The sequence below is a fragment of the Egretta garzetta genome, unplaced genomic scaffold, assembly GCF_000687185.1.
Source record: "Egretta garzetta isolate BGI_Z169 unplaced genomic scaffold, ASM68718v1 scaffold768, whole genome shotgun sequence".
Classification (NCBI taxonomy): domain Eukaryota; kingdom Metazoa; phylum Chordata; class Aves; order Pelecaniformes; family Ardeidae; genus Egretta; species Egretta garzetta.
In genome coordinates, this window is record NW_009260594.1 from 697,791 (window position 1) to 714,560 (window position 16,770).

The window sequence follows — 16,770 nt, forward strand, 5'->3', positions numbered from 1 at the left end:
AGGTCGCGGGGGAGAGGAGCCGGCTCGCCTGGCTCGTGGCAGCTCTGGAGGGTGACCTGAAGAGATTGGCAAGTGCTTGTGTAAGGCAAATCTCTTGGTGATCCAGTATAGTACTGCCCCGTCTTGGCAATGAAATGCCATGTTGTTGGCACTTCCTAGCCCAGCCTAAGGAAGCCTTTCCAGAAAAACAAGGAGCATGAAAGATTAATGTGGCTTAAAGGGGTTCAAAGGAGAGTATTAAAAATAATGCAAGTACTAGTGCTGGAAACACTACCTCAGAGAGTCGTAGGTAAACAACAGTTGCAAAATCTGTAATCCTGGATTCAATAAATGCTGGCAAGACGTACTTCTGAATGTATTTGGGAAGTCAGTGCAATCCTTAGAGCTAATCTGCTTTTTCGCAGTTCACCTTAAGTTCACATTTTACAAAATGAGGATTGGGTAGCTCAGGGTATTGCTAAGGGGATGTAGTGCAGAGCTTTCACCTTTAGGAACATGGGCCAACCCAGGCCGGGTCAGCAGGGACAGAAAATGCAGTGCTGCAATACTGTTTGGGGGACAGCTGAGGTTAGCTGGGTGGTGGTTTCAGTCCAGTACTATTTGACAAAGTTTTTTACTAGGTTTAGTAGACCAAAGAGTAAACTGAAAAAGTAACTAAATTATACTTGCTGCTGGATACGGTCCTCCTAGATCAACATTTAGACATGCTAGTGAGCAAACACACACCAGTTTGCAAACCTGACTGGCATTTTTCCTGCAAGCTGAAATTTATTACAATATGTCAGATTTAGTTCAAATAACTGGATAGACTTTAATATGAAATGCTAGTGCAGTTTGGCTGTGAAAACTTGAATAAAGCCAACAGTCTTTGACATAGTCTATCTCTGTATTCAGAAACAATTCCTTCTTCTTTGCCAATGTTAAAGAATGTTTTATTGCAGGGAGCAATATAGAAACATAGCAGTAAAAGAGGAAGCTGAATTCTACTGCCAGCTGGCCATTATTTAAAGAATTCCCAAATCAGTGCCAGTGATCAAAAACTTTCAGATTCTGGGCTCAGTTGGTAGGAGAAAATATAATTCTGAAAGCCACTAAATTTTATTTAGAAATCAGAGACAATAATCATAAAGCTGTAGGAAGTGGATTTTATAAAGTCCTTCCCAGAGCAAAACCTTGTCTGTCTTATGTTGCAGTACGATGCCTCATCTTTAGTCCCATACCCAAACTACTATAACGTTATGCCTCAAAACATGTAAAAGTGCGTTGTAGATTTGGTTAGAGACATGGTTTAGTGGTGGACAGGTACGGTTGGACTTGATGATCTTAAAGGTCTTTTCCAACCAAATGATTCTATGATTTTTAATTTTCTAGCCAAAAAATGCTTATGTTGAATTACTGTCATTATTGGAATGATTTTTTAAATTATTTTTAGGATTTATTAGGTTTTTAAAATTTATGGAAATGTATATACTATATTAAAGCCCTACTCTCTGTCTCCAGCTGTGTCTGAAGAAACTCTAAAGCTTCTTAGATAATTTATTTAAAAAATAAGGAAATCATACTTGACTGTCATCTAAAGGAAAGGTTCTTGGTCAATACTACTGCCAGGAAAATATACAGAAAGGTAGAACTTATCTGTCAGGATGAGAACTTCAGATTCTTAGCACAATGTATCTTCCCCATAGACAGCATGGTAGAAGATTTTCCATCTATATATTTTTGTAGCATATTGCATTATTTCTTGATGCTGGATGTCTGCTTAAGCTGAAATACATAAAAATATGAAAAATCTGAAATGTTTAAGAACTATAATTAAATTTTTCAACTAGTTATACATGGCTTGTTCACTTACAGTAAGGCCACTTATACTTGAATTACCTAACCAAATTTAATCAAGATGTCAAAGATCTACCAAAACTAAGTTTAAAGAAAAGAAATCACAAAGTGAGATTACAAAATGTAATTTGGTCTTCAAAAGATAGATTTCCAATACACCTTGGATGTGCTACTTAATTGTTTTCCAATACGCCTTGGATGTGCTACTTAATTGTTTTCTATAAATCACTACATTTTGCTTTTCTTTGCCAAGAATTATCAGAATCATAGGCATGGAGGACCAGTTTCTTGGTCCAAGAAGAAATCAATGACCATCAAATGCTTTCTGTTGTTGTTACCTTATATATACAAATCCTTTTCTTCCAGCAGGCATAGTAGCAAATTGTACAAATGGCTAGTTTTTTCTTGCAGACAACCCAACAGTGACATCAGTGCACTGAAGCAGTGGTTTGGCTCTGTCTATCCGAAAGCTTTGGTACCAAAATCAATTCCCAATGCTTAATGCCTCTTTCTTGCTTAAAAACCCTTTGGTAATGAGGTTTCTCCCAGATCACACTGTCAAGACCAGCAGTCTCACCGCTCACTTCTCACCAACCAGGTGCACACAGAGGGACAAATTTCCTGAAGACCTGGCTGGTGGTGCTCCATTTCACACGATACCGTGCATGGCACGTTTACAGTCGGTTTTGCTGACTGTATGCTGCGACTCCTGTTCAGAGTACTTGCCTCAGTAACCACTAGCAACCAAGCCACTGGTATCCTTTGACATTACACCGTAGTGACTAGATGCTACAGTTAGTATACTAAAAAAAGGCACTTGCAAATTCGTCAAAAATCACAATAACTCCATCTCTGATTTTCCTAGGACTTAAAGCAGATCACCAAATCTGACGGGTGTCTCCCAGACACATACACTATCACTGTTCCTGAGCCAACCAGCACTTTGATTTGTCTTGTACCCATAAATGGCCTTACTTAATACACCACCACCGCCATGAAACACTCAATTTTAGGGTATTTGAATGCTCCATAAATACGTCCTCCGGAGGTCTGGTACGGACGCGGCTTCTAAGCCTCTGCAGAAGCCAGACTGTTGCAAAAGCTCGGTTTGCAGCAGTCCTTTCTTTGCGGCAGCGCTTTCCTATCGTGGCCAGCCTCTCTGGAGCGCGGCCGTGCAGTATGCTAGATCCTGAGGGCAGTGTGGAGCACCAGCCTTCCTCTTCCTTCCCCAAAGTTTTCCTCATCCCTCTAGCCATGCTCCTTGCAATTGCAGCACTCCTGCTCTTAGCCTTTTCCGCTACGCAGCAGAAAGAGCCTGATTTTTACACTTTCAAAGTTGTAAACATCAGGGGCAAACTAGTCTCTCTGGAGAAGTACAGGGGCTCGGTAAGTCGGCGCGGAAGCGGGCAGCTCTCGCCCTGCCTCGCTAACCAGCCGCTCCTTGCATGCATGTCTGCAAAAGCCAGCTGGGGGTGGAGAGGTTGGACATTAACCGGCGGCAGGCGCGCAGATAGATGCGGGTTTACGACTCTTCTTTAACTGATCTGGAGCGTTGCCTGCATGCTTCCCGTGATAGCGCTCGGTAGGTCTTTGCACCCTTTAAATAAAACGTTTGCAGTCTCCAACCTCCGTGTGTGTCCGCGTCTTTTCCTGGTGCAGGCTCCTGCCTGTAGACGTGGCAGGCAGGGGATGCTTGCCTGCCTGCCTGACTGCCGGCCGGCCGCTCCTCCGCAGGATGAGCCGCACTGGGTCGTGGCTGTTACACTTGAAGCTCAGGAAGTTTGTGTCTTTGTATAACTTACTTTGGGAGCTTATTTCTGCCTTTTAACCGCATGGCTTTTAGTAAAATATTTTTAACCTAAATCCCATTCCTTTTTGAATGTTCTGCATTTAAAAAAAGAGATGGTATTTAATCGGTGGCTAATGGAATTAACAGATTTCATCATAATGAGTAAAAAAGCAAAAGGCAGGCATGATAAAGTAGCTATTTTAATACCGGTGTATAGTGGAATTGCAGCAAAATCATGCTATTCCAGTTGTCGCTTTTTAGTGTAACAGCAGTACGAAGAAGGGCACGTAGACACACATACACTTTTATAATGTCCTTTAAATTTCATTTACGTGTTACATTCAGGAGTTCTAGGCAGAGCTTTCCTTCCCATTTTAACAGCAATTTCCTTGAATGTAACCTGATTTTTTTTTCTTTTTTTTTTTTTTTTTCTTTTTTTAGTGGTTTGACCGTCTAGGAAAGATGGTCAGTACCTGTGGAAGAGTGAAAAGGGAAGTTAGCACATGGGGTGCATCATACTATAAGCTCTTATAGCCACATTCACAAATTACAGAAGCTAAAATCGACACGAAGCCCACAGCTGCCACCCTTAGCACTCAAGTGACACATCTTCTGTGGTACAGCCAGGCAGTCTGACAGCTTAGCTGCTGCCCAGAAAGGCAGGCACCACTTTTCACTTTCACCCTTGTTCTCCAGCTTTGTGTTTCCAGCTTCCTTTTCCCCCTCCTCAGGTACTTCACTGAGGTGTCTAAGCTCGCTAGTCCACAGCAGCAGGTCACTAAAACATCGGCAGGAAGGCAGAGAAGGCCCATGGGAGGTGGAGATGCGTATTCTCCTGAGCTCAGTAGAAAGGGGTACAGGTTGATTTGGACCAAATGAGAGGTCTGACTCTTACCTGGTCAAAGTCCTCCTCCCCCTCTCCCTCTGTTCACAATTTGGATAGAGCAGAACTGGGCCAATGCACACTCAAATATCTATATTGGAAAAAACATGGAACCTATTTAATATTAAGCAATATTTGCTTTTTAAGGAGTGCTTTCCAAAGGCTCTGTCAATAAATCCTGTTACTGGGGCACTTTATGTCTGCAGGTCATCTGCAAATCTGTCTAAATAAGCAAATACCACTTGCAGCTTCTCTACCTCAGGGCCAGAATCCACATGGAAAGGAGTAAAGGGGGAACTAGGAGGAATTCCTTACAGCTGCCCTGCAGAGAGCTGAAGGTGTTCATACCCTTTGGAACAAGCTGCAGAGCCTGCCCTGGTATCTCATGAACACGCCAGGCTAGGGCTGTGTGTCTGTATCTCCAGTGGTGCTATGCTACCAGGCCGTCCTCGAGGCATGACTGTTTCGTGAGGGAGAGCTCTAGGGCCATACCTTGGGAAAAGCAACACCATCGGTGAATGGTACTCCTTGATCTCTGCTAGGCCATATGGAATAGTCTATTCCAAAAAAGTGACGACCAGCTTCTGTACGGAACATAAAGATTTGCATTCAGAGAGCCTATTAATGTTCAGACTAGCTGCTGTTTGAGAATGCACATGCACAATTTTAAAGAAATTTACAGCAATAAAACACATCCCTTTCTGCTATTACATTGTCAGAGCTCAATATCAAGGTAGGCAAAGGTTAATTAAAACTCCCATTTATTTCCTAAAATAAACCACTTAAATCTGCAGTTAGATAAGTAATGTTAAGACGTAAGTTTATCATAATATTTTAAAGCCATTAATGCAAATAATATACAAGTACTATGTATATGCTGCTGATGTTTTAAAGAAAGTGAGTCACTAGTTAGCCTCTGGAACAATAGTCTGCTCATTGCTAAACCTGCTTGTAACAGCTTTAAGCTTTCTGGCAGATGTAGAGAAAACATTTTCTTCAATTCAGTCACTCAACTAATTTAGTTAAATAATTAATTTATAGCCAAGAAACTAGCTGGGAACTGAAAAAATCCAAAAGCTTCCAGAGTATAAAAAAAGTCTGCTAATTCTAAAACCACAAGAGCCATACTAAGTAGAAACAGTCAGTACAATTCATGACTTGCAGAATCTTTCTTCAATAACTATTATTAATATAAATTACTGTGTATTTACATTGAGATAACTTTTAGTAAGAAAGAAGTAAAACCAATTTATATTATTTCATTTTCCATTCAAGTGCATCTTGATACAAATCACAAGTACTCTCTGTTATACAGTAAATAAAAAATGGAATAACAATTCTGAAATAACAAAAATGAAAAAAAATAAACAGATTTTTTTTTCTCAAATAAATGTGCACACTCATAACCTATCCTCCACTTTAATGAAAATATCAATAATATGTGAGGGAGTACTCCCTTTTTATGGGGGCATAAGAGATACTGCCAGAATGCTGAAAACTTGGCATACGTGCTACAAAATCAGGTGTGATACTACATCTGCCTGAAAGCAGAGAAAGGGAAGACTACTATGACTGAAAAAAAGAGTACCAGAAGTGAAATAGATCAAAAAGCTGGCTGTTTTACTGTGTTGCACAAGAAGGCCACCCTCCTATGCTTTTTCCAGGCTACCATACTGATGTTGACCCATCTACATTAAAAATGAAGGGCAGTGATGTGTGGTTGGAAAAGAATCAGAAGGATCCAAAGAAGATTAGTTTTCGATCTAAACTATCTATCTACCCATCTAATTCAGTAAAGCTTATATTTTATGCTCTCTATCTTATATGCTGTAATAGGCAGTATTCTTGCCAAGAATAGTATCTATTTGGGAGTCAGAGCTCCCAAGCGTCAACTTGTTCCCTGCTATGTTTATACCTATCTAGATATAATAGTACCTACGTACCTGCCTGCCTGCCTACCTACCACACAGCTAAGTACAGTGTGCTGAGGTGTAATTAAGCAGTGTTAGTGCAGTGCTTAGGAAATCTTGAATGAAAGGTACTATAATAATGTAAAAGCATTAGGCACTATAACAATGTGAAGTATTATTTTACTATTGAAAATAATGCTAGGGACTTTGCATCACAGGTCTTTGCAATCCAAGAATGTAATATTATTGAATGTGCATAAATACAGAGTATAGCTACTTAATTACCATACAAGGTATTGCTATTCTTTTCCATGAAGGTAACAACTCTCTGAGATGGTGTAATCTGACACTTGTCGCTGGTTCTTCCATCAGTCAGATGGAGCCAGTTAAGAATCTCCAGGTCTAAACCTCTAAGTATCTACTGTCTCTGCTAACAGATCCACAAAGGGTTACTTGAAGCTGGTAGCAGATTCATAAATCTCTCTAGGGATCTTTTCCTCAAGGAGATACACTGGTGTAAACATTAATTAAACGAAGAAATATTTTTGCAGTGTTAAATAAATGAGTTCACTACTAGAATGCATGTGTTTTCTAAGCAAATGGAAGGAAAGGATAGTATTAAGAGGTCAGACAATAGCTAACAGAGAATTCAGCTTAAATTAAATAATTCTTGTAAAGTCCAGGATGAATTGTTTGCACTGCACACTAGGTGGTGTACTTGACTTGCACTCTCAGATCCTAAAGTCAGACAAGAGGCACAGCGGACTTAATTTAATCATTAATAGTTGTAAGAGGTCAAAGTACAGCCTCTTCATGAGAACAAAAAGAGTGACTGCTATTTATTAAAAATAGAATATAGAAAAAAAATCACCACATTTAATCACTTCTGGTACCAGACACTTGAGAGAGAACTTGGTAAAGATTTTTAAACAGTAATTTTAAACATTCCTTACGAAATAGTAATAAATCCTTAAAGTTTTTTATTATATGTGTTAGTTATACTTTTAAGAGGTTTTCACTATTAAATTATGAAGTTCAGTAATAGAATGCATTTTTCTACGGAAAAAATAGAAGTAGAATGTGTCTACTATTCTAAGAAACGCTGTGTGTAGTTTATCTCCTATTTTGTGAGAGAATGTTTGGAAGTTTGCACCATTTGCAGCATGAGCTCTCATGCCTTTCACCACCATGCTGAGTAATCACTGGTTTTAAGCAGCTGTCAATTAAAATTGTTGTCTCTTTTTGAGTGAATTCTTTCAAGTCCTCCCAACTTCAATATCAAGTAAAAATTATAAAAGCTTGATTGTTTTCATTGGCATGTCATCTTTCATATCTATTATAATATGAACATAATACCTACACAACCTTTTCCCCAAAACCTCCAACGATAAATTCTTACATTAGCACTGTATGTGGGGTAAAGTACCAATAGATATGAATATGGTAAGGTATATGAACACTTCTGCATCATGAGAATGCTGAGTCTTCAACTAGATTTAAAAAACCCTCTAGAATTTTATATGAAAGAACTACATGTGACTCTCTACTTCAGTCACACTTAACTACAGTTGTCAGTAGGCTTGGTAAATACAGATTATTTAAAAAGCACAGAACTGCCAATAGTTATTTTTTATGTCCAATATATAAGTTCTATTTGAAATGCTGACAGTCTGCAACAGGAACACATCATAAAATTATTACTACTTCTCTGAAAAGAAAAATCTGATTATACACCATATCTTTGGATGTTTTAGGAGACTGAATTTAAAATTTCAGGTAGAGCTTGTAAATGTAGTCTGAATGAATGCAATGCTTTGGAAACTAGCTAGATGGCTCCAGATCATATTTCATATGCAAGTGTATAGGGATTGCTTAGATTGTATTCTGTTGACACACTACACCACAAAGATTACATCAACGTCTGCTTTATAAGATTACCTGTCTTCCAGGGAAAACGTTGTCACTCCAAAACCACTTTAAAAATAGCCATATACCTGTAGAAGGTACAAAATATACAAAGTAAGCATTTAACATAAGAAATGATAAACATCCCCTTAGCTTTTCCCTTACTCATTCCTACCCCTTCTAGGGATTTCATCTTATTACCCTATACTTTACCCAGATTGTGGGCTTTTATATGCGAGGTTTTTTTCTGGCCTTAAAAACTCTATACACATGTAGTCGTGTATTTTTCATATAATTTATTGGATACACTCTATTAATATTTGCTATATACTTTTATATTTTGTATAAGAACATACATATAGGAATATGCAACACTAGTAACATTGGAATCCAAAGTTTAAATTGAGCAAAGCCAGTGGTCACAGACACAAAAGTATGAGACCCAGAGTCAAGATTTTTTACTTCCTTTTCTTGCCTTGCAGCTGTTTGCTGTGTAATTTGATTGGGTCAGTTAATGTGTCCAAGCTTCAGGCTTTCCTCTTGTGGCATTGGGCCCTTCAACACTGCTGTCGCACAGTGACAACAATGAAACCAAGATGCCATCTTCTACGAAACCTCCAAACACTTGTAGAAAGATCCGCTGTGAATAGCTACTGTTGTACTAGCACTGGGGAATGTGTTGGCTAGTTTGATTGAATTCAAACTTTTTTTGCAATTTGAGAATGAAGGACTGGCTTCTGGGTTGGTGTATAATCTGTAGAAACCCACAGGATTCAGTGTAAACCAGGCAGAATTTCAGTTCCCAAATCATGATGCTTTTTCTGCACTATGCCTAATTTTAATCTAGGTGGGCAGAAATATTTTTAGTATTATAAAATTTATATTGCCTTATGACTCTTACACATTGGTCTGAAAAAAAGGAATAGAATGTAGCTATATGTAAAAGAAACGTCACTATAAAGTGTGTGATGCTATTTTTTAAAATAAAATCATATTGTATCTAAAAGATCTATGACATTCAGCTTTTAATCCACGCTGAAGAAAATATTAGAATAGTTTCAATTTATGTAGAATGAGTGGCCAATCACACAAAATTTGTAACAATAATAAAATCTGTAAGCCTAAAAATAAATTCTTGAAGTTATTTAAGGATAAAATATCTCAAAAAACAATGGAAAGCTCTTCAAGGCCTTGAGAAACTGTAGTATGTGTCAGCTCAGGATTAGGTACTTAATTTTCCCAACAAATTCTTGGCAGAATCTATTCCACCATGTATTCTCCTTACACATGCCTCTATTCTCCTGTAGTGCTCATATGTGTTTGGCATCTTCCTCTCTGCTGGATCTATGCAGGCAGAAACGTGTCGGGTGGTAATGTCTGAATGACACAATGCGCACAACGTCAACAATGATCAGCTGCAGGAATGACTTTAAAGGATAGCGGGCACAGTGTTCACTTCTTGGAATCTCTAATCGAGGCAGTAAACCTTTATGCAGAAACTGTTGTCATTTTGGTCACAACAGAGTAGATTTTACTCTAGAAATCGTGGGAAATTTTACAGTCCATATTGCATAGACCAACCCAAAATCCTGTAATTGTTTCTATTAACTTCCAGGTTACATCTACGCTAGCAATGATAAATGGATCAGCCAGTTCTGTACAAGTACTAATTCTGTACAAGGAAAGACACTGCAGAACAGATGCTTCATGACAGACAAATAAACTACCAAAAATACATTTGCAAGTTTCTTTCATGCAACTTGGTGTATCTAGCTGGATAGTAATTTCTTAAATATGCTTAGAAACTATCCAAAGGGCAGAACAGAGAAACATAGATTCTCTGTAAACTGATTATTAAGATTGCTTAGCATTTTTTTTATTATCTTCATGGTTGCCAAATGGGAATACATAAGAGAAATATTACATCTTCCTATTGTGAACAGAACTTGATGTAGTTTCAAACATAGTAAGTGTTCAGTCACAGTTCTCTAGGCATTCTAATTTTTTTAATATAATCTGCATCCCAGCCTACCTTTTGGAAAACTGTCACGTGCAGCATATTTTTTAATCCTTCTTGTTCTTTAGGTGTCGCTAGTTGTCAACGTTGCGAGTGAGTGTGGCTATACAGATAGCCACTACAAGGCCTTACAACAGTTACAGAGAGACCTCGGCCCATATCATTTCAATGTGCTGGCGTTCCCATGCAATCAGTTTGGGCAGCAAGAACCAGACACTAACAAAGAAATCGAGAGTTTTGCGCGGAAGACTTATGGTGCCTCCTTTCCCATGTTCAGCAAAATTGCAGTCAGCGGAGCCGGTGCAATTCCTGCCTTCAAGTACTTAATTGGTGAGTAATCTGGAACATTGGAGGGTTGTTTCCCCAGCGTGGAATTCCTCTGACACAAAATACCATCCAACAGAAAAAAAGAGATATCTATGACTGTGTTCACAGAATCACAGCCCAGAGTTGTCAGGCTTAAAGAGGTCAGAAGTCATTTAGTCCATCCTCCTACACAAGGCAGGATTTCTCTCTGCGTCACCCCTGACAGCACTGTCTAACCTTTTAAAAAGATCTCCAGGGATGAGACACTACAATAACAAATGCCCTGTAAAAGCTAGTCTAATAAACCTCTACATGGAATACATGTTCTCCTGTATGCATACAACACCTGATCTTCCTTTTTCCACTTTGCAGTCTCATAAGTGCTTCTCCCGTGACACAACTGTTGCAGGTTGGATTTATAAGATTCATTTCAAGAGCTGTAGGATAAGTGGAAGCAAAGCACCTACACAATTTACTTCAACAATCAAAAAGTGAAACCAGGCGCTAAGAGATGTCCTTGAATACTCCCTTCCTCACCCCTTGCCAAGCATTGGAATACCCATACTGTACAGTCTCTCTAGTTCTAATCTGTGCTATAGCTAGCACTAAGAACTGAAGAGGTTTTGCTGGTTCTTGGCAGACAGCTAGCAAAATACACTATAAAGCAGGATATTCTCTATCAAGGCACTACTTTTCTTGCACTGAACAAATACTCTAAATAACCGTTTAAATGCTAAACTAAAACATCAGTCTTTATCCAACATAAAGGAAATGTCTTCCAGCAATGATATATAATAAAGCACAGTATGACATAGTATCACCTGAGCTGCATTCTGCAAGGACCATATCACCGCTGCTTCTCTCCAGCACACCAGTGCTCTCCCACATACCACTGAATTTAAAGGAGTGATGGTAGTACTATTTTTGACTACCTGAAGCACACCTCCTTCCAGCTGTCTGTAATGGATCTTTCTGCTAGCCAAACTTCCTTTTAGTCATCTTCACATCCTTCTTTTCTATTTTGCCCAGAAGGGTCATTACTGCAGACACGTCACACAATACTTGGCAAAACTTCTGTTTCCCTGTTGGCCCACACACAAAAGGGAGTCTGCTGGAGGCAGCACATTTATGCAGCATAATGACAAGATAGTCAGCAGGTCGGGCTGTGTCTTGATGATACTTTGAAATATCTACTGATTCCTTATGAAATTTTTGCCCAACGTATAATCAATGGGAAAAGATGCTAATTTGTCTGTAGTGTCTGTACTTGTGCTATCAGAGAGATGAGGCCCCTGGTCTGCTTGAAAATCCTGAAAATTTTGTTAGTCATGTAGCATAATAGCAAAGGGTAAGAATGTGACTCATGTAAAATGAGTATGTGGTCATGGAGGGAAAAACTGTAGTATATGAGGATTAGGAAGAAACCACCTGGAACTTACTGGAGTTTACTCTGTTATTTCTTCATGTAGCATTTCTTAAAACATTCTTCTGAAGCACATGATACTGGGTGCTTCCTGAGGAAAAGTTCTGGGTATAGATATTATATATAAATAATATATAATACATTTTCCTATTACTGTTCAACTGTTTCAGATTTAGCTATATAGCACAGACACGCACACACACACTTTAACACTGGTTATAGTGCTTTTTCCTGTCTGTCTGTCTCAAGCTTCACTGCTTCCATTAGTCTCCAGGGGGCTACTGTCTAGTTAAAGCTCCCTGTCTGTAAGAAAATTAATCTTATTATTCAGTCTGAACTCTTAATTTTACATTCCTTTTTCCTTTGAGAGAGTAATCATCAAATTGACATGAACAAATGTCAGGAATTGGCTAACCATGGTTTTCTTTTCTGATTTTCCACTTTTTTGCCTGTAGATTCTACAGGAGAAGAACCAACCTGGAACTTCTGGAAATACCTGGTGGACCCCAATGGGAAAGTAGTAAAGGCCTGGGACTCCACTGTCTCTGTTGAAGAAATAAGACCTTATGTTACAGAACTCGTAAGGAAAATCATCCTGAAGAAGAAAGATGAATTATGACTTTCAAAAATCCCAGCATGCCAATTACATCTTTATTGAGAATTAGAGCTGGAGTTTGTCTTGCCACATTCCAAATGAGAGTATATGGGGAAGGGAAATCATGACCAGTGGAATCTATATTCATCACCCTAAGAATGTAGAAAACAACAAGTTATCATGGTCAAAGTAATTTAAATTTTTTCTCCAACTGAATTCAGTTTGACCTTTCTGGGAGAAAAGAACTCATCAGCAATTGTTTCTTTCCCAATTCAAATTATTAATTGTTGACGCTATAGGAAGTCAGTTCATGTACCTGTAGGAAGATTGTTAATAATAATAATAATAATAATAATAATAATAATATAAAGAGTAAGATCTCACTGACACCTACAATTCTGTTGTCATATTTTGATCATTAAATTGAATAAAAAAAAAATAAAGAGTAAGAAGTGCATGATTGAATTAAGGTATGTGCTAGGAAGAGGGCCAAAACAGATACCTTCAAACCAGGAAAACTTACATAGATACAGGACTTTCTAGCTACCAGGGCCAAATATATTTAATTTCATCTGCCTAGAAAGTCAGTTAAGAAGGACATGGGGAACAGACATCTAAAAAAATCAAATGAAAGAAATGTGAAGACAAAGTATCTGTAAAAATTCTCCAAAAGCTGTAAGAAGAAATTCTGCATTTTTCCACCCAGTAAAGATTATCAGACAATATTTAAATAGCCATTTGAACATCTGTAGGACCAGAGCCTATACAAAATGGCTATTTCTTTCTTCTATTAGCATTCTGCCTTAGAAGAATTACTCTTGCCTCGTACTGTTGATGATAAATTTATTTTTCAATTTCTAACACCATCCAATTTTGCTGCATGTACAGACAAACATTGACGAACCAACATTTTTCCACGGAAATATTTTTTTCCTATGCTTACTTGTTGCATAATGTTACATTTTAATACCACACTAATGTTACAAATGTTTAATGGCACCTTTTTCAAATGTAGCACTTGGGCATCTTCTCAGATTTCAAACTGCAGAACTTCTTAGCTCATACTAAAATAATAACACTAACAATTACAGCCTCATTGTTCTTTGACAGAAACCTTTGAAAAACCTTGTCAGCAAGAACTCTTTTTATCTCAACAAAAACACAATGTACAGGTCCCCTGCTCTTAACCCTGGGATGCTTTAAGAAGAATCTAGTCTTGTCCAACTGCATTATTATTGATGAGTGAAAGCTTTTTTTTTTTTTGCTTTGTAATGCTTTTTAAAGTAGCACAAACAATATTTGTCCATATAGTTGTCAGCACCCAAGTGTACAAATGAGCCTTAATTGACCTGACCATGGTAAGAACTTTTTCCAACTCATCACTGCCATTATAGCTCTTCAGTATCCAACCAGGCTCTAGCTGAAAGCAAAGGTAAGTATTATGGCACGCACTGGCTTTCAGAACAAGAGAGGAAAGAAGTGTACTGAAGAACTATCAGAAATAAAAGGGTTGATCCTAGAGTACATTACTGTTCCCATGCTTCAACAGCTGCTGTCTCCTGAGGTCTTAGACTCTCCTTCTGTGGAGTGGTGTAAGGAAACAAGAGCTAGAAGTACTTCAGGATTTGCAGAAAGACCCTGAAAGGCAGATATTGTACTGCACAAAACAAACTCAATTTGCCTGAAAGAAGCTGAGAGCAATGTTTTTTAGTAGGAAAAAAAAAAGGGGGGGGGGGGGTGGAGAGTGGAAGATAGAATAAAAGGAAGAAGTAACAGAAGTACAGAAACAAAAAGAGAGAACAAGTAAGAAGGGAGAAATGAGACAAACGAGTTTGCAGCCAAAGAATCTTTGGGACAAATGGGGCATGGAAATATTCAGGTCATATTTATACTAATGAGTATGTTCCAAGCTATATCAGCTACTTGTCATTTGGAGTGTAACTTAAGAGTGCAGGCAATTGGTGCTCATGGCAGTGAATAAGTCTGTATTTTCTTCCTCTGATGGTGAGAAAAAGTGAACTCTACTGTCCATTTAGTCTATTCTTATATGAATCACTCAGGCAATGGTTACTAAGGTTATCACAAAGAAAGGAAAATCAGGCCCAGCTGATACTGTGCTGGAACAGAAAATCCAACTACTAGAAAAAGGGGCCTTTTATTACTCTATAGACTGTTTCGCTTTTCCCTGTCCATTGATACTAATGCAATGCCCCAGCATGCTGTTAGCAAGTGCTACAGGTCTTAAGATTTTCTCCTTAGGAAGTATGTTTCTATTTTATAACTGAAGGTTGGATAAGTCCAGACCATGCTTTGAAAGACATTTTAAGCTCTATCTATTTCAATTTTGGGTGTCCAACTTCAAACAGAACTCTGGATTTACATAGATATGATCTTGCATCCTCTATTAGACAAATTCTAGAGGTCTAAAGAGATATAATGGCAATGATCAGTTGGAAAGGGTTCATACTATATGGACAAATATTGTTTGTGCTGCTTTTAAAGACATTACAAAGCACAAAAAAGCTTTTACACGTCAATAATACTGCAGTTGGACAAGACTAGATTCTTCTTAAAGCATCCAAGGGTTAAGAGCAGAGGACCTGTACATTGTGGTTTTGTCGAGATAAAAAGAGTTCCTGTTGACAAGATTTTCAAAGGCTTCTGTCAAAGAGCAATGAGGCTGTAATTGTTAGTGTTATTATTTTAGTATGAGCTAAGAAGTTCTGCAGTCTGAATTCTGAGCAGACACCTGAATGCTATGAATAACTTAATACTGATGACTGTTAGAGTTGGTGTTCTTACCAGTTTGGCAATTTATAGAGAAATAAGGTAAGTATTGCCTGTATAAGCTTTGAACAACAACAAATTTGAACAGGCATATGATTTTAAACACATAACTACTCTCTCTGAAGTTAGCAAATATTTTCATTATTAAATTAAGCATGTGGCATGTATTCCATCCTTTGTTGCATTGGAATTGTTTGTAGAACAAATGCTTTGGTCTTTTAATCAAAGAGTACAAGTAAATAGTCTTGGTTGTAGGTTGATTTCATGTGCAGTCATGCTATAAGTACTTCATGACTTCCTGCTCATAAAAATTTCAAAGCAAATTGCACTGGGTTGAATTTGTCTGTTAAGACCATATAGAGGGCATGGAGAGATCAGAAACCACTTTTTTGGATCATGAGTTCCAGCACTGTTTTAATCTGACAGAGATCTTCCCTACAGCAAGTCCCGAAAACGGTAAACCAGCTCTGAATACATATCATGAGACTATTTTCTTTGCCACTTGTCTACTTTGCAGAGAAAATATTAGTCTACATTAACAGATTATCAAGATAATCAGTCTCCATGCATAAATGTGCTAATCTAAGGCTTGATAAGGTGTAAACTCTTGGCATGTTGATTTAAATGCTAAACTAAGCATCTAGACGCATGATTATGGAGTCATGTGCCCCCTATGGCATGCCAGAGGGAAAAAGAAATAATTTTAAAGCCTAACTATAATTGTAAAATTAGACAGGACACTTTTAATCTCTCAAAATTTTGTTTCATAAAGAACGTAAAATCAGACTTACATATATCCAAAGCTCTGTTCGAAATGGAATATGCTACATTAAAATAGAGCAATTGAATGGAGCAATAGGGAAGGGTTTAACACACACACACCTTTTTTTTTCCATTATAAGCAGAACAAAACAATATACCCTCACAGCTACATCTGGTATTTTGGTTATATGCTAAGGACATCTCACTTGAATTTCTATTGTGATTCTGGTTGGAAACCTTAGTTGCAATCCAGATACAATTTCTCTCTACTGCATGGTACTCAGTTTATCATTTCAAACAGAAGAGCATCTCGTTCAATTCATAGCTGACCACAGTCAGTGCTTTCAGAAGACTAGACATCCCTTTGATTGAGCAAAACAAATTTTATGCGACATTCAATTACTGGATCAAGCAAGTAGGTTCTACACACATATAAATTTATACTGCAGCTACTCATAGAGCCAAATGAAATTTAACAAGATTACCTCTGACCCATTGACAGAAAGACTCAAGCAAGCAGAGAAATCAGGTATTCTTTGTAATATGATTAACAGATC

General features: G+C 38.0%; 1 protein-coding gene across 1 annotated transcript; it reads left to right on the forward strand.

The window, feature by feature from the left end:
- The first annotated feature begins 3,015 nt into the window (after positions 1 to 3,015).
- On the forward strand, positions 3,016 to 12,688 carry GPX7 (glutathione peroxidase 7). The gene is made up of 3 exons (XM_009644642.2): positions 3,016 to 3,222; positions 10,409 to 10,670; positions 12,525 to 12,688. Exons 1-3 carry the CDS (start codon positions 3,016 to 3,018, stop codon positions 12,686 to 12,688), a joined length of 633 nt encoding a protein of 210 aa, XP_009642937.1.
- The last annotated feature ends 4,082 nt before the right edge of the window (positions 12,689 to 16,770 follow it).